The following is a 23,911-nucleotide window of genomic DNA, read 5'->3' on the forward strand; positions in this document are numbered from 1 at the left end:
ACCATGTAAAGTGAGCTCTGCTTCTAAAATGTCCTTGGTAAGCTTAGAATAACTTCAATAGTCAGAGAAGTGAACAGCAATCCTGTAAATCATGCAAGTAACACACTGACCTGTTCTCAGTGGTGACAATATGCTTAGAGGGATTCTCTGCCAATGAGACATCAAGCCCTTTGTCCTCCTCAGCCCACTGATAACTCTGCCTCTACAGCATCACATGACACTTCTGCCCTCTTCGCACAGATGACTCTGAAGGGCAAACAGGAGCTGCTCTGGGAGATGTGCTGCCCCGTGCCAAGAGTACCTGAGGGTCCAGCAAAGCCAGCAATCCTTTGTAGACTCGTGGTAACCCCTCTCTCGCACGCAACACATGATACAGGGGCAAAGTTGAATTTCTTTTCTTTCCTCCCAGTACTGAAAGGCAGCTATGCTAACCACCATACCACAAACCCCTCTCCTCCCAGTACTGGGAGTGTTCATCAGGCCTGCAATAGAAACCACCTGCCTACCTCCTAATACCAGACCAGCAAAAGTGTCAGGGGTCACGTGAGACTTTCACTAGCAAAGGAAACCTGAGGGCCTGTAAAGGCATTTAAATCCGTATGCAAAGCTTACCTAGAGACGCCCCAAAGGGAAATCTGTAATACAGGAGCAAACTGGGCTACTCTGCATTTAAAAAGACTTTTTAAAACATAGATTGCTTGAAGAGAAAATTTCCTAGCATGAGAAAAGAATATGTATCAGCAGAAATATGAAGATGCCACTACCTTTCTAAAGATCCTTTTACAGACAGTACTTCTTCCTCCACTAAGGGTATTTTAATACCCTGTGTTAAAGACCTCTGCTCTCTCTCCCTTAATAAGAGCTATGTTCCAGTCTCAATTCAATTTGACCAAGTCCAAATTTGAGCTCAAACTGGACAATGGACATGGGGGATTCAAGGATGAGTAACCATACTGGGATTCCCCCCTTCTCCTCTCTTTATTAATACTGGGTATTAATCCAACTTAGGCACATGCGTGGAACAACAAATTGGACCCAAGACACAGAAAGAGAAGGGCTTCTCTCTCCAGACCTGGGTATGTTAGGAACCACAGGTAGAGTGGCCTCTGAGAATAAGAAATCAAAAGGGCTGGAGGGGCTTCCCTGGTGGCGCAGTGGTTGAGAGTCCACCTGCTGATGCAGGGGACACAGGTTCGTGCCCCGTCCAGGAAGATCCCACATGCCGCGGAGTGGCTTGGCCCGTGAGTCATGGCTGCTGAGCCTGCATGTCCGGAGCCTGTGCTCCGCAACGGGAGAGGCCACAGCAGTGGCAGGCCCACGTACCGGAAAAAAAAAAAAAAAAGGGCTGGAAATTTTGTTATGTAATTTTTCATCATGATTAAAAAAGGGGAGGGGTGGGCTGGGACAGAAGCTACTTGGGTATTCAAAAGCCAGTTTTATCCAAATGGCTCACAGGGCAGAAGCCTTAAGGCAAAGAAGCTCTTTCATTTATGTAATACTTCAATAGAGAAAATCAGGACCTTCCCACCTCCTCTTTATATTATAGATATAATTTTCAAAATGAACATGTCCTATTCTGTTGATAAAAAGCAATACAAATTTATTGTAAAAAAAAAAATCAAATACTACAGAAATAATAGACTAGAAAATAAAATGTGTCTTCTACTCCACCCTGCCCAGCAATAAACATGTGAAGAGTTTGGTGTACACTGTTTCAGAGCTTCTTATTTTTTTTAGTGACACTTAATATGAATGCATCCTCATGGCAGGAAATTAGAGCAAAACAGAAGTATGAGAAACAAAAAAAGGTGGAAATCTCCCTTTGCCCCTTCCTCCTCCCAGTCCCTTCCCTGTAGGTAAACATTTTAAATATTACTGATGTGTAACATATCCATACATACGTATACATACACAGCTGTTTAATATTTATTTTAAAAACATAAATGGATATTACATAAATGGATGTTTCTTTTTCTAGTTAACAAAATAACCTGGAGATCTTGCCATGACAGTATAATATATTTTTTTGTAAGGCACCACTTTTTCTTCAATCGTACACGTTTATTTACTCAAAAGTAGGATTATGATATAGTATTCTGCAGCCTACTTATTACATTAAACATTATGTTAATACGTACAGCTCCACTTCCTCCTTTAACAGTTGCTTATAACTTCAATGAATGATTTTCTGTGATTTTATTTTAACTAGTTCCCTATTGATGGCCATTTGGATTGTTTCTTATTTTTCCCCATTATAAACAATGTTGCAATAAAGATCCTTGATACAAAAATATTTGCTAACTTGCTATTTCCTTAGGTCTCCTTAGGTCAATTCCTAAAAGTGAGATTTCTCTGGGTCAACAGATACATTTACATTTAAAATTTTGAAAAACATTGCCAAATAGCCCTCCAAAATGATTTTGCCATTTACATTCCTAACAACAGTAAATGAAAGCATCTGTTTCCTCACACCATCGACATTAGTGATTATCACTCTTTTAATGTTTTCCAATTTAATAAGAAAAAAATGAAATCTCATTATTTTAATATCCATTTATTTGATTAACGAGATTGACAGTCTTTATATTTTTTGGCCATTTGCAATTTTTCTTTTACGATCTCTAAGTTTGCTTGTTGACACGCTTTACCCATTATTTTTATTGGGATATTCTTAGAGATCTGTAAAAACTCTTTCCATAGCATTCTTACACAGTAATGTTACATTGAACTTTTTCTTCCCAGTTTGTCATTTACTTATAACTTTGTTTTTGGTATCTTTTTCACTGTGACTCTTATGTAGTCATAGCTACTAGTACTTTCCCCGTGGCTTCTGGCCTTCGTGTCATGCTTACAAAGCCTTTCTCTACTTCAAAATCATAAAGAATTCTCTATTCATACATGCACACCAAGAATGACATATCTGTAACTTTGTTCTACTCTACCATAGATGCAACTATAAAAATGGGTTGAATTTTCCCAGAAGTTTACCTTCAATAAATCTATATCATTGTTTAAAAAAAAAAAAAAAGAATGATATATCTGTAACTTATCAAAACCAGAACTATTCACTTGGAGAAAAGTATCAATAGTATGCACTGATGCTGAAATGAAAGTTTCCCATTCCTCAAATTTTGTGGCATACAAAGTGAGAAACCAAATAGAACAGTGCTAGATTATTTCCAGTTATGGAATTACCTAAACAAAAAACAAAACAGGCCAAGCTATGACGGGCTCCTTCTTAAAAGATATAGTTTTAAAAAAAAGATACTACCTAACACTACCTATGGGCCCTGGAATATTTGATACCAGAAGCAGAAAGAGCTAATACTCACTTACTCTGTCTATAGTTAGTCTGGCCTATTCAGACTCTGGAGCACAAGCAGTAACGTGGATGTCTGCCTCTGTGTCCTTAAGAAACACAATGCAAAGGGAGCGTACTTGGTAAAAACAAATGCTCAGTTCTCCAGCTCTAACACTCTTATTAAATTCCTTGTTACAAAGTGGCTAAACCAGCGGGAGAACAATGCTGATAATTAGCAGCGTCTACAAGGGATAGCTTTTTCCCCCACTAACACCAAATGCCACACAGTTACCCAGCAAACACATTCCCAACCCCTCCTCCCTTGCCTGCTCTACCTGAAGTGGCAACATAACAGAGTTATGACCAATGAGATATGAGAAGTTGTTTTTGGAGGGCATTCTGCTAAAAGAAAATCAGTATGGCTGACACCACTCCTTTCCTCTTCTTCCTGCCTGGAATGCATACTTGATGGCTAAAGCTGCAGCAACCACCTTGCAACCACAGGGGGAAGACCAAGGTATGTTGGCCTTAATACTACTGAGAAGGGAAAAGCCATTGCCAGTAATTACCTGCCACCCCTAGGAATATTCTGTTAGAAAAATAAACTCCCATTTGCTTATACCTCTGTAGTCATATTTTATGTTTCTTGCAGACCAAGCCCAACATAATCCTAAATAATAAAGTCGTTTTCAAATAAACTTTATGTCTAGCATATAGCAGACCCTTAAAAACTATGAGTGAATAAACAAGATTCTGGGAAACTAAGTGTCCGGGGGTATCAGGTGATTCAAGAAAAATCCCAGCTAGGAATGACAATCGATTTCTAAATGATCTAGTAGTACTATATTCAAAAGATGCCACCAATACTTAAATTAGATTTCACTTTATGCCTGGGATAATAATGTTACCTTAATGGATTTTAGTTTTTAAGTGCCTAGTTTTCCTTTTCTATTGAAGTAATTTTTTCATGTCATCCTGACAGAGAACCTAAGAAGCATTCATTTTACTCTATTATTTTTTTAATTTGTTTTTTCTCTTGCTTTTATTTATATACTTATTTACTTATTTATTGGCTGCGCTGGGTCTTCGTTGCTGCACGGGCTTTCTCTAGTTGCGGCAAGCGGGGGCTACTCTTCGTTGTGGTGCACGGGCCTCTCGTTGTGGTGGCTTCTCGGTGGCTTCTCTTGTTGCGGAGCATGTGCTCTAGGCGCACAGGCCTCAGTAGTTGCAGTATGCGGGCTCAGTAGTTGCGGCATGTGGGCCCTAGAGGGCATGGGCTTCAGTAGTTGTGGCGCGTGGGCTCAATAGTTGCGGCGTGTGGGCTCAGTAGTTGTGGTGCATGGGCTCTAGGACCCACAGGCTTCAGTAGTTGTGGAGCAGGGACTCAGCAGTTGTGGCTCTTGGGCTCTAGAGCACAGGCTCAGTAGCTGTGGTGCACGGGTTTAGTTGCTCTGTGGCATGTAGGATCTTCCTGGACCAGGGCTCTGAACCTGTGTCCCCTGCATTGGCAGGCGGATTCTTAACCACTGCACCACCAGGGAAGTCCCTCACTCTATTATTTTTAAAAACAGATCAGACCCAGAAATAAATGGAAAAACAAACAAACAAAACCCAGCCAGACAAAGGCATTCATTTGCAAAGCACAGGAGAGTGCAGGAAGTCACAAAGATATGCGTATAAATGGACTCAGCGCCACCCGTAAGCTATTTTGTACTCAAAGCACTGAACAAATGCAAACAAAAAATAGATAATCATCGTGTTCAACTAAACTTGCACATCTACTACTTTTCAAGCAAGGGGGGAAATCTGATGGGGTTTATTAGCAAACTAAATACTCTCAAATAAAAAGGTTGAATGTAGCTTGAGGGATAAAGCTGGCAAAACCCACATGTGCCTACATTATGACCAATAATTTCACTTGGTGAAGACTTATGTTTTAAAGTGTCTATCACAGCATTACAACAATGATAATTAAAAACAATTTAAATTTCCAACAATTAGTGAATGGCTCAATAGGTAATATAAAAATATTACACAGTCACTTAAATTTTTGAATAATTTTAATGACATGAAATGGTCACAGTATACAAAATATTTAAAGAAAAAATCACAATACAGAATATAATTCTATATTGTTGAATATAATTTTAATTATATAAAAATAAAAACAAGAACATACTAAAAGGGGACTCAAAGACTGAAAGGAAATATTCTGAGATACTAAAAGTGGTTGTCTCCTATGTATGGGTATGTGTATATACACACATTTCCAACCTCTATACGCTGAGAGAGCCTATGAACAATGACACCCAGAACAATGAGCACCCCAGCACCCAGACCTTAGGTTCTAAAAACCACAGTTCACTAAAAAGAGTGAGAACTCCCTGGAGAAAGACTGACTCCAGGGCTGGAATAGAGAAAATATAAGATGAGCCTAGAACACCTAGCTGTGGTGGAAAGTAAGGAAGCACTCAAGGAATAATTGGGGACATCTCAAAAAGATGCAAGCCAGCTTGAAGGGGCTTCTGTTAACCTGAGATAATTTTAAATCAAAATAAATAATGACAGTAACAGATCATAATTAACTTGAATAAAATAGGAGAGCATGAATCCATACTGATATAAATGAATAAATAAATGCTAAACAAATCAAGGAGAAGGAATATGGATAGATAAATAATATTATAAAAATATTATGATGTAGTAGAATGCCAACTAATAAATACAAAAGGAATGATTCTTTAAAAAGTGGTTATCTCCGAATTGAGTACACGTATACATTTTCTTCTGTACACATTTCTAGTTTCAGCTTTGTAAAATGAGCATGTACTTCTTTTGTAAAAATACTCAAAATAAAAAAAACCTCAACAGCAGCCTGAACAAACACAACATAATGCAGATCTCTAGAGCAATCTCTAGACCCATTTTTAAAAGGAGAACATATGCATAAAACCCCCAAACACATGAAGCAAGTGTGTGTGCTGTCCTAACCCATCTGTCTAGAGAAGAGCTCCGATGTCCTAGGCAGGTGGCTAAAGTTAAAAACAAAACAAAACAGCAAAAACAAACAAAAAACCCACCAGAGGCAGCACTGAGATTTACGGGAATTTTGTTTTGGTCTTACAGTAATGATGGGAGTGAAGAGATGTGACGAGGACCCTTGCTATGATGCCAATGACAAATGGTTCACTGATAAGAAGAAATGGAGAGGGCGACAGGCTGTAGAACAGGTCAATATCGGGCTGTCATGAAGCCATTTGAGACATATAATTAAATCTATTACTCACCTGGCATCATCATTCATTGTGGTATGGTCAATAGGTGCCATGAAGCTCAGAAGCCTGCTAAGGACGTGAAACCTAATAAAGTAGGAAACAAACAGGCAGCAACATCAGTAACTATTAACCTAGAAAAGGAAATACACCCTACCAGGTAACAAACTCCAGAACTGATCACAGGTATACCTGGCTCCAGAGTGCAACAGGGAACAATTCATAGGCACGAACCACTCACGACCATAAAAACACTTTTTCCTTAAGACTACAGGAGAAAAGTGTGATAAAAGCACATTGTGAATGACAGTAGCTCAACAGAGCTCCAACGCCCAAAAAATGAGTAGATAGACCTGTGCCCTTGAGCAATCTACTAGCCCTTAAACATCACTCCAGACAAAGACAATGAGGAGATGACTACCTCATCTTCCCTCCTCTACACACATCTTAATCATTTTTCAGTGTCATTAAAGCTACCTACTGGCAGTAGCACAGGTAGTGGCATAACATTCAAATGGAACACCTCACCACCACCATCACTCACTAGCTCCCTGAGTCAGAAAAGGCTTCTAGAATCACCTTCACTCACTAGCTCCACCAGGTCTTTCATTTCCCCCTTTTTTTTTTTTTGGCTGCATTGGGTCTTCGTTGCTGCACGCGGGCTTTCTCTAGTTGCGGCGAGCGGGGGCTACTCTTCACTGCGGTGCGCAGGCTTCTCACTGCAGTGGCTTCTCTTGTTGCGGAGCACGGGCTCTAGGCGCGCGGGCTTCAGTAGTTGCAGCACATGGGCTCAGTAGTTGTGGCTCACGGGCTCTAGAACGCAGGCTCAGTAGTCGTGGCACACGGGCTTAGTTGCTCCGCGGCATGTGGGATCTTCCCGGAGCAGGGCTCGAACACGTGTCCCCTGCATTGGCAGGTGGATTCCTAACCACTGCGCCACCGGGGAAGCCCCTCACCCATCTTCAAATGACACATGCAACTGAGTACATAAGAAGTCTGATCCTTAGATCTTCAGTCAAGGTGTTACAGAAATTTAAGTTATGTCACCTCCATCTCCCACCAATAGAAAAAAAGGGTATTTTTGTACAAAGTGCTTTGAGATCCTCTGGTGAAGGGGGGCTGAACAAATATTTGACCTTATACAGAAGAAATTACACCAAAGAGAATTCAAAGAAGGTATCCCTTTCTGTTCATTATAAAAGGAGAAGCTGAAGGACAATATGCACAGTATATTTGTTGGCCAAAAAGTTCATTTGGGTTTTTCCATGTTACGGAAAACCCAAATGAACTTTTAGCCCAGCCCAATAAAATTCTAACCAGAAAAACTTGTTCTTGGGCAAAACACTATCCACAAAAAAATATGATATAAATATTTTCACATGTGTAATGTTTTACAGTTTTAAAAACATTTTTACACACATCAAAGAATTTGATTCTCTACTACACCACCAATAGCCAAGCCTCCCAAATTTCACTCACTTTTTTAACAAATGAATTTAAAAGAATAATAATGATGAGATTTTTCCCATTATAAGAGTAATACAAAAAGCATAATTCATTACAGAAAATTTAGAAAACAAACCAACTGGGCACACACAAAAATACACACATAGGGGCTTCCCTGGTGGCGCAGTGGTTGGGAGTCCTCCTGCCGATGCAGGGGACACGGGTTTGTGCCCCGGTCTGAGAGGATCCCGCGTGCCGCGGAGCGGCTGGGCCCGTGAGCCATGGCCGCTGAGCCTGCGCGTCCGGAGCCTGTGCTCCACAACGGGAGAGGCCACAGCAGGGAGAGGCCCGCATACAGCAAAAAAAAATAATAATAATAACATACATAGTTCTTCCACCTAGAGAAGAACTGTTATTAATATTTATTATTATTATGAGTTTAATATTTTGGTTAATTATGTTCATTTTATTTATTTAATTGATTAATTAATTTTTTTTTTTTTTTTTTTTGCAGTACACGGGCCTCTCACTGTTGTGGCCTCTCCTGTTGTGGAGCACAGGCTCTGGACGCGCAGGCTCAGTGGCCATGGCTGATGGGCCCAGCCGCTCCGGGGCATATGGGATCTTCCCAGACCGGGGCATGAACCCGTGTCCCCTGCATCGGCAGGCGGACTCTCAACCACTGCGCCACCAGGGAAGCCCAATTATGTTCATTTTATACAGAAATCCATACACACACATAATTTCATATCTTTTTTTTTCACTTAGCATTGTATCTCAAAGCTATATACAAAATTCCAGGAATGGAAGTACCATAACTATATTTTCATATACTTGAACATTCATATTGCTTCCAATTCTTCACTTTTTATAAGATGCAACAAAATATCTGTTCACTGTACATTTTTTAATGTCCCTATCTCCTAATTATAAAAAATAATATAAAATTTCAAATTCCAAAATGTATAGAGAGCTGACAAGTTCCCTGTAGTCCTATACCCCAGAAATAATCACTGTTAATTAAATCACTGTTAATCATTGTTAAGTTTGTCTGTGGCATTCTCCATATATAAGACAAATATAAACTTTATATATTTTCACATAAAAATGAGACTGTAAGATACTTAATATTCTGCATTATGCTTTTTTCCACTTTGTCATATTCTATTCTTTTAAATAGTTACAGGATATTCTGTCGTGCCAATATAATTTATTAAACCTCCTACTGATAGGCATTATACAGCCTATCCCCTTTAAAAACCATATTAAACAGTGCGAAAGTGAAGACTTTTCAAAACTTTTAGAAATTTATTTTATTGACACATAGTTGATTTACAAAATTGTGTTAATTTCTGCTGCATAGCAAAGTGATTCAGTTACACACACACACACATTCCTATTCATATTCTTTTCCATTATGGTTTATCGCAGGATATTGAATATAATTCTCTGTGTTATACAGTAGGACCTTGTTGTTTATGCATTCTATATATACTAGTCTGCAACTGCTAATCCCAAACTCCCAGTCCATCCCTCCCCCACTGCCCCCCATTTGGCAACCACAAGTCTGTTCTCTATGTCTGTGTCTGTTTTGTAGTTCATTTGTGTCATAGTTTACATTCCACATATAAGAGATATCACATGGTATTTGTCTTTCTCTTTCTGACTTAGCTAAAGTGAAGATTCTTTTTTTTTTTTTTTGTGGTACGCAGGCCTCTCACTGTTGTGGCCTCTCCCGTTGTGGAGCACAGGTTCCGGATGAGCAGGCTCAGCGGCCATGGCTCACGGGCCCAGCCGCTCCACGGCATGTGGCATCTTCCCGGACCGGGGCACGAACCCGTGTCCCCTACTTCGACAGGCGGACTCTCAACCACTGCGCCACCAGGGAAGCCCGAAGATTCTTATATATAAATTATTGTATGTTTGTTCACACATTTCTATGGGATAAATTTTGAGATGTGGACTTGCTTTGCTGGTGAATCGAAAAGTATGCATATTTAAAATTGAAAAAGTAAGCTAAATGCCCTCCCCAAAGGTTACGTTAATGTACAAGAATATAATTATTTACATAACCTTTTTATTTAAGTATAAAGTGTAAGTACAATTAATAAATGTATTTTAATGTCTTTAGGCTTCGCCAAACTTCACTGTTCATCTGAAAAAATGAAAACTGTTCTTGGCTGTGTCCAAATACAGGTTTAATTTACTGTCTAGACAAAGACTATGAACTACACCTTATAGTTGTGTTGTCCAATCCGGGAGTCACTGGCCACACGTGGCTACTGAGCACCTGAAATGTGCCAAACTGAGATGTGCTCCAGATTTTGAAAACTTGAGATGCAAAAAATGTAAAATATATCACTAATAATTTTTAAAACAATAAATTGTTGAAATAATATTTTTTATATATTGGGTTACGTGAAATATATTATTAAGTTCACTTGTTTCATTTTTTCCCCTTTTCAATTGTGGCTACTAGAACATTTAAAATTACGCAGGTAAAGACATTTTTATTGGATGGCACTGCTCTGTGGAATACCTTTACACTTTAGTAAAATATATTCAATAACTATTAGCTGCATGATGAAAGACAGGCTTTAAGAAGTAATCAGATTTAGTAATGTGTACTTAATACAATGCATTTTACCTAATCTCAGTGCTACTGAGGATGGATGCATGTTTTAGTATTAAAATACCTTTTACCAACCATACTAAGAAGAGATAAATATAATTTTGTTGCAGAAAAATAGACAAACACAAAACACAGTATGACACCTCATTATTAAAGACCCGAGAGCTTCATTCATTTACATTATGAATTCTGCTTAAATCATGATCAAATCCACTTACAGATAATGCTGAGTAAAAGACTGATAGTCAATAATTATAATTACTTCCCAAAACCAAAACATTTCTTTTTTTTATAAGTTATTTTCCAGCATCCAACTAGCAAATTGCCACACCCAGTCTGACCAGGATCATGCCACTGACCTGCTACCATTTAAACTAAGGTTTCCACAAGGTGATGTTCATCTTTGCTAGGACATTTCTTCTCTCTCCAACCATATCACACAAAGCAAAGCTTGCTCACTGGTGGAATCTAGTACCAGTGATGACAGTTGGCACATCCCACCAGCTCTTCTGGGGGTCTAATTTAAGGAAGTTATTTATGCTATTCTCATCTAGCCTGGGCCCCTTGTTAAATCCATCATGGCAGAATTCTAATGTAGCCAAGGTACCATTTTGGTGTCTGCAAAGGTCCTGGCCAGAGAAACAACTCAATAGCCACAGGTTAGAAGCATGGGCTCTGGAATCAGACCAATTAGCTCAAATCCAAGTTTGTGCTTGCTAGTTCTGTAACCTGGGCGAGCTACTTACCTTCCGAACTACTTTACATGAATTAGCTAATTCAATCTGCATAACAATCCTATGAGATGTGCCTTTTATCACCATGCTAGGTTGACAGATGAGGAAACTGAAGCACAAAGATGTAAAGTATCTTGCCCAAGGTCTAAAGGCCAGTAAGTGAAGTGTCAGATTTCAAACCCAGACAGTTTAGCATCAGAGCCTATGCCTTTTCTACCTCAGCATGTAAATTGCTTTGCAGTGCCCAACAGAGTTTTATAAATGTTAGTTGTTGCTATTGCTAACAAGATCACTCTGATTCTGACCACATCCCGCACACTGATGTTCACAAAGAGAGCCAGGTGAATACTGATGATAAAACTGCAAAACAATTCAAAGCACATGACCTTATTTATTACTTTTCTTTTTACTTCTTATTTGGCAGTAATTTTAGGCTTATAGAAAAGTTGCAAAAATAGTGCAGAGAACTCATGTATATCCTCACCTAGCTTCCTCTAATGTTAACAGCTTACACAAGTACAGTGTAATTATCAAAATTAGGAAATTAACATTGGTACAATACTATTAACTAAACCATAGACCTTATTCAAACTTCACCCATTTTTACCCTAGTGTCCTTTTTCTTTTCCAGGATCCAACCTAGGACCCCACATTGCACCTAATTGTGGTGTCTCCTTAAGTCTCCTCCAATCTGTGACAGGTGCTCAGGCTTCCTTATTTTTCAATGACTTGCTACAGTCTTTAAAGTCTGAATTCTGAGCTTGACCACAATCTAGCGCTCACTTATTCATACAGCCTCATCTCCTGCCATTCCCCCATACTCAGTTTAAGTCTCTGTCAAAACAAATGCAGTTCCCAAAACGGACGTGTACACTCTCAGGTCTGTATTTTGGCAAACATTATTCTTTGTGGCCTTTCCCTAGGCTCACTCTTCCTAGTCTGCTCACTTCACACTGTGAAGTGTGGATGCTGCATCTTACAGAAAGTCTTACCTGACAAGCGTGTTAATTTTACTGTTATAATCATCCAAAAACATGTCTACGAGGCACTACGGTAGACGGTTAAGGTTGGAACTGTCTTGAAAAAACAGTGCAATACTTGCCCTCAAGGGACACACGATTATAGCTACTTGCCCTAACAGTTTTAAAACTCATAAACATATGATAATGTAAAGAAGGCATTTTTGGCCACTCTCAGTTCTTTTGAAGAGCGTATATTTGCAACAGCAACGTCAACAGATAAACACAAGAAACCAAAGAAACTAATATTTTCGAATGCTTCCTACGTACCAGACATATTCACCTTGTTTTAATCCTCAAACCAAATCTATAAAGTAGGGATTAGTATCTCCACTTATTAAATGAGAAAAGTGAGGCTCAGAGAATAAAGAGCAACCAAAATCATAGAGCCAGACAGAGCCAGTCTCCTGATCTGAAATCCCGGGCTCCTCCCTCTAGAGAACATTTAAAGCCTCACAAAGCTATTAAATTAATTAATTAGAAGTACAGTTGATCTACAATATTATTAGTTTCAGGTGTACAACACAGTGATTCAATATTTTTATAGATTATACTCCATCTAAAGTTATTATAAAATAATGGTTATATTCCCTGTGCTGTATAATATATGCTTGCTCCTTATTTATTTTATATACAGTAGTTTGTGTCTCTTAATCCCATACCCTTATCTCGCCCCTCCCTCCTTCCCTCTCCCCACTGGTAAGCACTGGTTTGTTCTCTGTATCTGTGAGCCTGTTTCTGTTGTGTTAGGTACATTCGTTTGTTTCATTTTTTAGATTCCACATGCAAGTGATAACATAGAGTATTTGTCTTTCTCAAAGCTATAATTTTAAAAGCACCGTACTGGAGAAAAGTCTAATCTCAAAATTAAAGAGTAGGTATTTAATCAGCCTGGTCAATTACAAAGTACTAGTAATAACATTCTTCTTTAAATCCTTCCGGGTGGAGGGGGGTACAGAAGAGACAGGTACAAAAGAGGCATGTATGTGAGTGAGTAAGTAAATGAACGTTCCAGGAGGAGACTGATCCAGTCTTGGAATAATAACAGCAATAATAATGATAGGAATGATGGCAACAGACACGTATATAGTGCTTGCTGTGTCCCTGGCACTGTTCTAAAAGCTGTATATATACTTACTCATTTAAACCTCACAGCAACCCTACAAGTCTTGTACTATTATCATCCCCATTCTACAGATGAAGAAACTAGCACAGAGAGTTTAAGGGTCTTGCTCGGAGTAACTACTAGAGTGTCATATCCCACACTGTCAAAGCTGGGATTCAAACTCAGGCAGTCAGGCTCTTGAGACCATGCTCTTAACCAGTACACTGAAAACAAACTTGGAGAAGTATGAAGACTTGGAAACTTCAACATATGAAAAAACATAAACAAATTATAACAATTTAACCTAAGATTTAAGAAAGTGACTTTCAAGCACAAGATGATGAAAAGCTACTTTGCACTTCTGCAAAGTTAAAGAAAAATAAGCATTTCCTGATGAGTTTTGTTAAATACTAAAACAGGTTAATTGAAGTAGTGAAATCTGCTTCTCTGAAGATATTTAAAAATGAGACAGATCCACATTTGTCTAAAGGGAATTTAATGACAGGCAGGCTCTAATAAGGATGTGGGATTAGCTATCTGCCTAAAACTGTCCTAACACAATGAGTTTAACATTTTTTTTTCAGTGTGCACCTGAATTACAAGTAGTTTCTTTGACACTGAGGCCCTGTGAGAGTGATATTATGTAATATATAAAAATAGTTACAAGGAATCTAAGTCTGAAAGCAGAGCAATGTCAATTCTACTCTTGCCCCATCTTTTGTCTCCATACTTTTAAGACTCCTTCAAGGGCTCACAGGGTTGAGGGCTTTCCTACACTCAGAAATGTCCCTCTGTTCTCATACAAATTATATTCCTCATCTCATTTAAGCAGTGTTAACATTCTCTGGAATCCTTCATTTTTACCTTTTTAGCATATTGCGTACATGTATGGCATCATGAAAATGGACCAATATAATTCTATGTCTAAACAAGACTCCAAAATACAATTTTTATATTGTTCTAAAGAAATCATTTTTTAAAACTAAGGCAATTTCAACGATCTTGTCTTATTTCCTTATTATTTCTCTTTCAGGGAAATGCAAATATCATTTAACCCATCCATTCACAACAGTAGAACAAGAAGTAACTATCTTTCCATTACAGAGTAAAAAAAAAACCGGAGTCTCAAAAAAAAGCCTCAAATATTGCTTTAGTTATTTTTCTGCTCCTGAAAAACAGAATCATCAAAAGAAATAGAAAAATGATGTAATAGCCAACATGCAAGAGAAGAGATAAGGATAACAACACACAAGATTAACATTTTTTCTAAAAAGTAACTCACCGAAGTTTCCTTCCTTTGCTGGCTTTCCTATCTACTTTCTTGTGGATTTTGCTTCTTAACTTCTGGATTGCAAGCCACTGCCTAGGAAATTCACAAGCGATGTTATGCATCATCACTAATGGAAATAGTTACATGTATCGACAAATCGGAATTTTTCTCACTAACAACACTGCAGAAAGAAATCATCAACCTACATCAACTTCCTCAAGACAGTCTGGGGCCACAGAGACTAATCAACAGACGAGGATTTGTGCAATGGCTTAAAGAAACAAAAACAAAAACAAATGGCAGCTGGGAAATTCTACAGCAAATTTGGTTAACAATGCTCCTTAGTATTTGGAGTTACTGTGACAAGCACTAAATCTACCAGTCTGCAGGAAAACCCATCAAACTGAGTATAGCTGCTTGGGTTTGCTTTTAATGTTTTAGCTGTGCGGCCTGTTCTATGACTAATATTGCAGCTGCTGTTTGGTTTGAGCACGTGAATTCTTTAAATCTAATTTTCCCATTGTTAATGCCCAACTGCTTTTTCCTCTGCTTTCCACTTTTTGCTAAGTGTTAAGAATTATCCACTATTGATACTAGTGTTACAGTCATTTTATTTATTTAATTTGCATTTCAGCTATAATATTTCAGAATGTGTTGTTCAAAGGTAAGGGCTTTTTTTCCCGCAATATAATCTCAATACCAAGAGCCCCAATATAATCTCAATACCACTGTCACACCTAAAAAAAGTTGACAATAATTCTTTACTATCAAATATTTACTCTAAATTTCCGAGGTCGTCTCAACTTTACAGTTAGTTTGCTTGAATCAGGATCCAAACAAGATTCATATATTCTGCAGTCATTTTATTTTACTTTTATTTTTTTAACATCTTTATTGGAGTATAATTGCTTTACAATGTTGTGTTAGTTTCTGCTGTATAACAAAGTGAATCAGCTATATGTATACATATATCCCCATATCCCCCCTCTTGATTCTCCCTCCCACCCTCCCTATCCCACCCCTCTGGGTGATCACAAAGCACCGAGTTGATCTCCCTGTGCTATGCAGCCGCTTCCCACTAGCTATCTATTTTACATTTGGTAGTCTGCAGTCGTTTTAGATTAAAAGAAATTAATTTTTCAAATAAAAGATACTGGGCTAAGAAAATCTTCATATATTGCTCATATGAACAAATGTGCGGGGGCAAAAAGGAAAAACAGCAGCAGCTACTCATCTTACCTGATTTACACAATGAAAATTTAACATCAAAAAAAAAAAATCCAGGGAAATCCAATTACTGTAATCTTAATATAATCTTAATTACCATAATCTATTTTATTGTAAAGTCAGATAAATGTACAATATAATCATCACTTAAATGCAATTTGCTCTATCACATTAAATTTATGGTGAACAGCTCTCTATAGCATTCCAGAGATATACAAAATATCAACATCCTACCCTAAAATTCATGTTTTACTCACATAAAATTATCTCATCAACACAAATTTTTCATTGTGATCTCAAAATGCTGCTCTGCCCCAGAATCCCATTCTGATACTTGCAGCTTTTGTTTCCTTTCATGCTTTTGCAAATTATGGCTCATGGCTATTTAAATGTACACTATTCATTAGGTAGCACTCTCAACGTCCTTTTTATTTTCCAGCCACAGGATGAAGCATACACAAGGGCCTTCCTTCACTACTTTCCATTCTACCCTGACATCTGGGTAATGCCGCCACGTTCCATTTCTAATTGTGCCACAGCTTTCACTGAAGGGGTGGAGGTCTAAATTAGGGCACACTCTCCCAGAGCAAGGAACCTGTTGTGCACAGTGCCACGTCCTGACAGCGGAGAGCATGCATCTGGGTGGATGCTTTTTACCCACTGGTCAGAGATTGATACAGATAAAATCACAGCCCAATCCAGAGAGCAAAGAGATTAAGAGGGACTTTGTGAAACAAACCCTAAAATAAACACCTATAGGCATTTTATAATCTCTTATTCAAACTGCACTTAAGGCAATGTAGGTAGGGTAAACAATTTCCATCACTCTGCCTGTCTAGTTCTTGTTATCTTGCTTAACTTTTTTTTTTTTAATTTGGCTGTGCGGCATGACTTGTAGGATCTCAGTTCCCTGACTAGGGACTGAACCCGGTCCACAGCAGTGAAAGCCCGGAATCCTAACCACTAGGCCACCAGGGAACTCTCAACTTTTATAATTATAGGACCAATCGTTGCCTTGGAGGCTGAATTAAGGAGATTCAGAGGGAGAAACTATTATACAGGCTACTTGCATGAATAGAAAGCCATATCTAAATTACCTTCCCATGGCCACCTGATCATTGGGATCCAAGGAGCTGGTCTTCCGTTCTATGAGTTCTCGAAGGAGCTGGGGAAAAAGGAAAGCAAGTGATTTATTTATCATCTCCCAGCACCAACTGACTTTAAAAGGGCACAGGAGGAATTCTGAACGGCACAGTGACAGCTCTAAACTACAATCAATAAGGGACAACTCAGTGGCAAGAGCATGACTGAATTCCCATTAACCCTTTCATATTTATATATCTTTAAAAAGAGCTATAAGCAATAGCTGAGAACAAAGTCCATTTGAAAGACTTATTGTACTGCAGTTCATTTCAAATGGATCAATGAGTATGCAACATTCCCTTCATTGTTTTTATGATTAGTTTTGTCCACCTCATCGATATCAGTGGAGAATCTATAAAAGGTCAGGTGGGAAGGGCTGGGTGGCAAAGAGGAACACGCATCAGCTTCTCACCAACAGGATAATGGTACATGGTTAACTTCTGACCTATAACCTCCGGCAGTCAGGAAGGTCTTCCTTAGGCAAAAAGCCTTTATTAGATATAACTGAAAGTGTGGACTTCACTCTCTTGCTTTCCACAGCTGGTACCCTAGCATGCTTACTAATAAATAACTTAACCATATATGACACCAACACATTCACAGCCACAACAACTTTAATAAGGAACCTAAAGAAAGTCGTATGTGCATACTGGAACCACAACACAGACAGCCAGTCTCTCAGCCCCACAATTAATTCCACGGGAACTCTAAATCACTCTCCTACTCTCCTCTTAATACTGGGTATCCCACCGCATGCAATCAAAGCCTAAATCTGTATCTTACACACAGACTGAAGAATTTGCATTGGATCTTAAAGTCCCACGTGAGAAGAAGCAATGGATTTAAAAGTTAAACACTAAAGAAGGAGAATTTTAAATTACAATAATAAAACTAGATATCATCTCTCCTACACAAGTGCTATATACAGGGAAACAGCCAACAGAGATTAAAATTCCAAAAATCTTCTGAGAGGGACTTCCCTGGTGGCACAGTGGTTAAGAATCCATCTGCCAATGCAGGGGACACGGGTTCAAGTCCTGGTCTGGGAAGATCCCACATGCCTCAGAGCAGCTAAGCCTGTACGCCACAACTACTGAGCCTGCACTCTAGATCCTGCGAGCCACAGCTACTGAGCCCTCGTGCCACAACTACTGAAGCCCACGCGTCTAGAGCCCACGCCCCGCAAGAGGAGCCACCGCAATGAGAAGCCCGCGCACCGCAATGAAGAGTAGCCCCCCCCACCGCAACTAGAGAAAGCCTGCGCACAGCAACGAAGACCCAACGCAGCCAAAAATAAATAAATAAATAAATAAATAATCTTCTGAGAGAAATCCAAGGGAAGACACTAAAATAAACTCCTTCCTGCTTATCACCTGTCAATAACACAGGTTTGACTTTAAAACTTGTTTCTTCACAAAAATAAGTAATCATTTTGTAGGTAAGGCATGGGAGCAATACAGATAGTTCATCAAGTTAAACAGCCAAAGTCTGTGGGAGGATAACGAAGGAGGGATAAATTCCTACGAAAGTAGTTCACTCTCTAATTGTCATTTGTTTATGTAAGTAGGCACTGGAAGAAGCACAACAAATTTGTAAAAATACTCATTTCCATATAGGACGAACCTTTATTGCAAAAGGGAAAAGGATATCTCAATCGCAAATAAAAAACCTCCTGTGATGTTTTCTCATTTGCTTATTTTAGACATTATTACTACAATGGCAATTACATTTAAAAATGCGGGGACCAGAGGCCTCTGGTTTATTATCACTAGAAAACAGCAAGCTATTTCTCTGCCCTGTTTATCTGATTGACTCCCAACATCTTTCTGGCAGCCAATCTATCAGTTTATCTCCCCTACTTCATCACAGTCACTTCTGGCAGCTAAATACAAGATCCAAATCCAGTGTTACACAGACATACGACACAGGAACCCTATGTAACACCGCTACTCTGTAAACAGCTGCCCTTAAGGCTAAGCCAAAATGGGCTCTGGTTCCTAGTCAGCATCCTGTCAAAAGCAAGGTTAGGGGAGGCGGGGGGGTGGGGGGGGGGCGGGGAGAGGTTAACAAAAAGAATCTTTTCTTCTTTTAATAAAAAAGAAGAGAAAACAAAATAAAAAAGAAGGAAAATAATGGGATCACTACATCTCATTGCCCTTACCTTGTTCCAGCCACGTAAGAGATAACAGCCACGATTCCTGGTTTACCTAATGATCTCTGATCCCTTGAGACTGGGGCCATCACGGCCACTGGGAAGGAGCGCTCAGGGAAGGCTGCCCCAGCACAACGTGGGAGGCTGGAAACGGGAGCCGCATGACCGCAGTGGGTCTGTTACACTCGCAGTGGTCTCTGCAGTTCCAACACCAAGCTGGTGCAGCATTTACTCTCAAGCACCCTGTGTACTTTACATATTCTGGGTTGCATTTTCACTACCCAAGTGTCTCACAGCTATTCTTAGTCATTCATGGTTAGGAAGAGAGTTTTATTGGTCTATCTGGCCGAGTCTAGTTTATTCAGTCCAATGTTTCAGAAGACCCTGTTGTGTGCAAGGCAAGAATAAGAAAGTAGCAAGAAAATAAGTAAACAAATGCTCCTCGTGGCTATTGCTATTCCCCACAGCTCTATCACTGGGCTTAAATTTAATTAGGAAAAATGCTTTCAAAAAAGTTGCCGAATAATGAAGTTTTAGGGATACTGCTGAAGAACTTAGCTTTGCTTCTCAGTTCAATTTTCAAAGCTTAACTTTATGACCAAACTTTTCCATTAAAATTCCAGTTTCTGTTAGTTTCTGGAGCTTTTTATTTCAACAATAATGATACAATAGTCCTAATTTTCTATGTGATTTGGAAAATGGAGAGATATATGAAATATTTTTGTTCCAGTCTGTTATAATTCCTCCAGAGAGTCAATTCAGAAAGGCTTGATTGTTTCTCTAGTTCTAGGGGAAAATCATAGATGTAGTTGGGTTTCCAGGCCAGCCCACAAAAACCTATTTAACCCATAACAACATATGTGAGGAATGGCACCGACAGTACTATTCAGAATCGAATCAACATTTATAATACTCTGCCTGGAAAAATGCACGCCAGAATCAGTTAAAAATGGCAGTTTGAACACATTAGTCTATCTCTTCTCCTTTCTCAACTCCTCTACAAGACAGTAGAGGGAAAAAAATAAATGTATTAACCCGCAAGAAAGAAGAGAAAAGGGAGAGCTAAGGAGAGTAGCTTTTCACAAAATTTTCAAAGACAGTCAGGAGATGAAGGAGTAAAAGGAAGTTATCACCCAAATGTCCAGAGGGAATAAAGGTGAGGGTGGAGCTAGTGAGGCCCACAGAATCCCTGTGAGATGAGCTCTTGGCGGGCAGTTACCCTGAAAGGTGGAGAAGGGGAAGGGGGCAGAACCATGGGCCTTCTCCATTATCCCACACAACCAAGTGACTACCCCACAGGGAGAAAAGAAGCTTTATTCTCTGCAAAAACTGAGCCACAAAAGTTCCAAACTGAGAGATGTGAGGCACGGAAGGCTGAGATGGGGCATAAGGGAAAGGCTCGATGCTCAACTCTAGGACCTTCTGTCTCCTTCCCCCACCCTCTACACAGAACACTAGCATCATGTGTAAAATTTCCAAGGCAGGAGAGGAGAGGAGCCTTTTCTGGAGAAACTGCATGGTCGCCCCCTGTCTCCCCGGAAAATAAGATTTCCAAGTTCTAACAACCAAGACATTAGTTCACAGCAAAATTATATATAAAGGAGCCAAAAAGCTCTGCCCAGGTTCCAGAGATACTTTTGAATGCCTTACTCTGAAACACGAAGGGACAGTTAAGGATCACCAACATCTGAGGAAAGCCTCAGACACAGACCAAAACAAACAGAAAAAAAAGGGACTCAAGAAAGCAACGCAGAGAACAAACGAAACAAACGCACACAAAAAAAAAGAAGAAAGAAAAAGAAAAGAAAGAGAAAAGAACTCACGATGGATGACCTCAGAGAAGTGAGAGAAGACACATTTCCACAAGAACGGGATGCTATGAGAAAAGAGTAAAACAAGAAATTAAACGCAAAACAGAAATGTTTAAAAATTTCAATAGAATAACTGGAAGATAAATGTACAAAAATCTCTTAGATATAAAACAAGAAGGCCCAAAGATGATATCCCCTTGATTATTTGTGAGAAAAGAAAGAAACTTAGAGGATAATCCAGAATGTCAAACACCTGCCTAACAAAGGCTGGGAGAAAATTATTAATGAAATAATTTTAAAAACTTCCCCAAATCGAAGGACAAGAATGAACCCACCACAACCTAGTGCAACCTAGTGCAATGAAAAAGGACCTTTTGTAAGATACATCATCATGAAATGGGGAACTCCAGAAGCAAAGAGAAGATCCTAAATGGTTAGAGGAAAAATAGGTCACATGTAAAGAGGGTGACCACATGGCCCCAGCTACCCCAGAGAGTCCTGGTTAATGCCTGCTGTCCTGCTATTCTTTCAGGTTAGCACCTCAAGGGTTCTAGTTTTGACAATGAATTATACAGTCACCCTAAATATTAAGGACTGTAAATCTAAATGGGATTAGACATCTCAATAGCAATAACAGATGCCAGAGGACAGCAGAGCAAGGCCTTCAAAATTCTGAGGAAAATAACTTTCAACCTCAAGTTCCATACACAGCCAAAATATTAACCAAGTATGAGAGTTACATAAAGCATTTCACATAGGCAAGGACTCAACAATTTACTTTCCACACGCTCTTTCACAGGAAGATGTGCCTCAGTAAAATGAGAGCACACGGCAAGAAGGACGAAGACAGGAGATGTTAGAAAACAGGTCTACCTCAGGAAAGAAGTGAGGCAAGTCCCAGGACTACAGATGGCACAGCCCCAGAGAGCCTGTTCCAGAAAGGAAGAGTCCAGGGAGCTCCAGGAGCAAGCGCTCCAGGAGAAAGGGGGAAAATGATAGGTTAAGTACATCTTTTAAAAGCGGGTATTATTCGCTCTAGGAAAAAACAAATTTGTAAGGAAATGTAATCACAGTACATCACTTGTGAACATTTATTTAATCATATATTGGAAACAATTGTTTTCACAAAACTGCGACAATAAGTACAAGAGAAGAATGGAGAACTGAAGTATTGGGAGTGAGGAGGGAGCAGGGCCTCACTACCACAATGGGAAATCAAGAGAGGATTTCAAAAATGATGGACATCAATAAATCAACAGTCATATAAACACGTTATTTAAAACCATGCCAAAAAAAAAAAAAAAAAAAAAAACCATGCAAGTAGGACTTCCCTGGTGGCGCAGTGGTTAAGAGTCCGCCTGCCAGTGCAGGGGACACGGGTTCAAGCCCTGGTCCGGGAAGATCCCACATGCCGCGGAGCAACTAAGCCCATGCGCCACAACTACTGAGCCTGCGCTCTAGAGCCCGCGAGCCACAACGACTGAGCCCGTGTGCCACAACTACTGAAGCCTGCACGCCTAGAGCCCGTGCTCCGCAACAAGAAAAGCCGCCGCAATGAGAAGCCCGTGCACCGCAATGAAGAGTAGCCCCTGCTCGCCACAGCTAGAGAAAGCCCACGTGCAGCAACAAAGACTCAACACAGCCAAAAAATAAACAAATAAATTTATTTTTAAAAAAAATCTCTTACGAATATTTTTCTGTTCCGTAAAATAAAACATGAAAACATACTAGAAATAATACAAATAACATTTATTTTGATTTGCTGCAGATAATGCCAAACAACTGTTTATAACTTTATTGAGCTATAATTCACTTACCATACAATTCACCCAGAGTGTATATAATTCAGCACTTTCTAGTAAATTCAGAACTGTGCAATCATATTTAATTTTAGAACACTTTCATCCCACCTAAAAGAAACCCCATACTAGCTGTCATCCCCAGTATCCACCAGCCACATACCCCCAGTAGCCCTAAGCAACCACTAATCCTTCTGTCTTTATAGACATGCCCATTCTGGACATCTCATATAAAGAGGATCATATAATATATGGCCTTTTATGACTGGCTTATTTCACTTAACAGATTTTCAAGCTTTATTCACATTGTAGCATATGTTGGTACTTCCTTCCTTTTTATGGCTGAGTAACATTCCTTCGTGGATGCTGTGGCATCGTCCATCGCTGCATGGAGCCACAGATGCAGAAAACAAGCTTACGGTCACGATAAGCGGGGGGTGGGGGATAAACTGGGAGACTGGGAATGACACATACGCACTACTATATATAAAGCAGATAACTAATAAGGACCAACTGTATAGCACAGGGAACTCTACTCAATACTCTGTAATGGCCTATACGGGAAAAGAATCTAAAAAAAGAGTGGATAGATGTATATGTATGACTGAATCACTTTGCTGAAACTAATACAACATTGTAAATCAACTATACTCCAATAAAAATTCTTTAAAATTTCATGTTTGTAATAAAATTGATCAGAGTATTTTTGTATGATGTGCATAAAAAAATATTCCTTTGTATGTATATACCACATTATGTTTAGCCATTCACCATTGAGGGACACTTGGGTTACTTCCACTTTATGGCTATTATGAATAATGCTGCTATGAACATTCACGTACTACTCTTTGCGCGGACATATGCTTCCATCTCTCTTGGGTTTATACTTAAGAGGAGAATTGCTAGCTCATGCAGTTAACTCTACGTTTAACATTTTGAGGAACTGCCAGACAGTCTTCCAAAAATGCTGCATCACTTTACCTTCCCACTACCAGCATAC

General features: G+C 39.3%; 1 protein-coding gene across 3 annotated transcripts in view; it reads right to left on the reverse strand.

Moving 5' to 3' along the window:
• The window catches only part of AATF (apoptosis antagonizing transcription factor), a 98,816-nt gene that overhangs the window by 18,135 nt on the left and 56,770 nt on the right, over nucleotides 1-23,911 (reverse strand). For all 3 annotated transcript variants that reach the window (XM_082678955.1, XM_082678954.1, XM_082678956.1), the window contains exons 9-11: nucleotides 17,104-17,171; nucleotides 14,792-14,872; nucleotides 6,589-6,660 (exon numbers count right to left, since the gene is read on the reverse strand). In XM_082678955.1, coding sequence (XP_082535081.1) covers nucleotides 6,589-6,660; nucleotides 14,792-14,872; nucleotides 17,104-17,171 — 221 coding nt within the window. The remainder of the gene's footprint in view (nucleotides 1-6,588; nucleotides 6,661-14,791; nucleotides 14,873-17,103; nucleotides 17,172-23,911) is intronic.

The sequence above is a fragment of the Grampus griseus genome (assembly GCF_964374135.1).
Source record: "Grampus griseus genome assembly, chromosome: 20".
Lineage (NCBI taxonomy): Eukaryota > Metazoa > Chordata > Mammalia > Artiodactyla > Delphinidae > Grampus > Grampus griseus.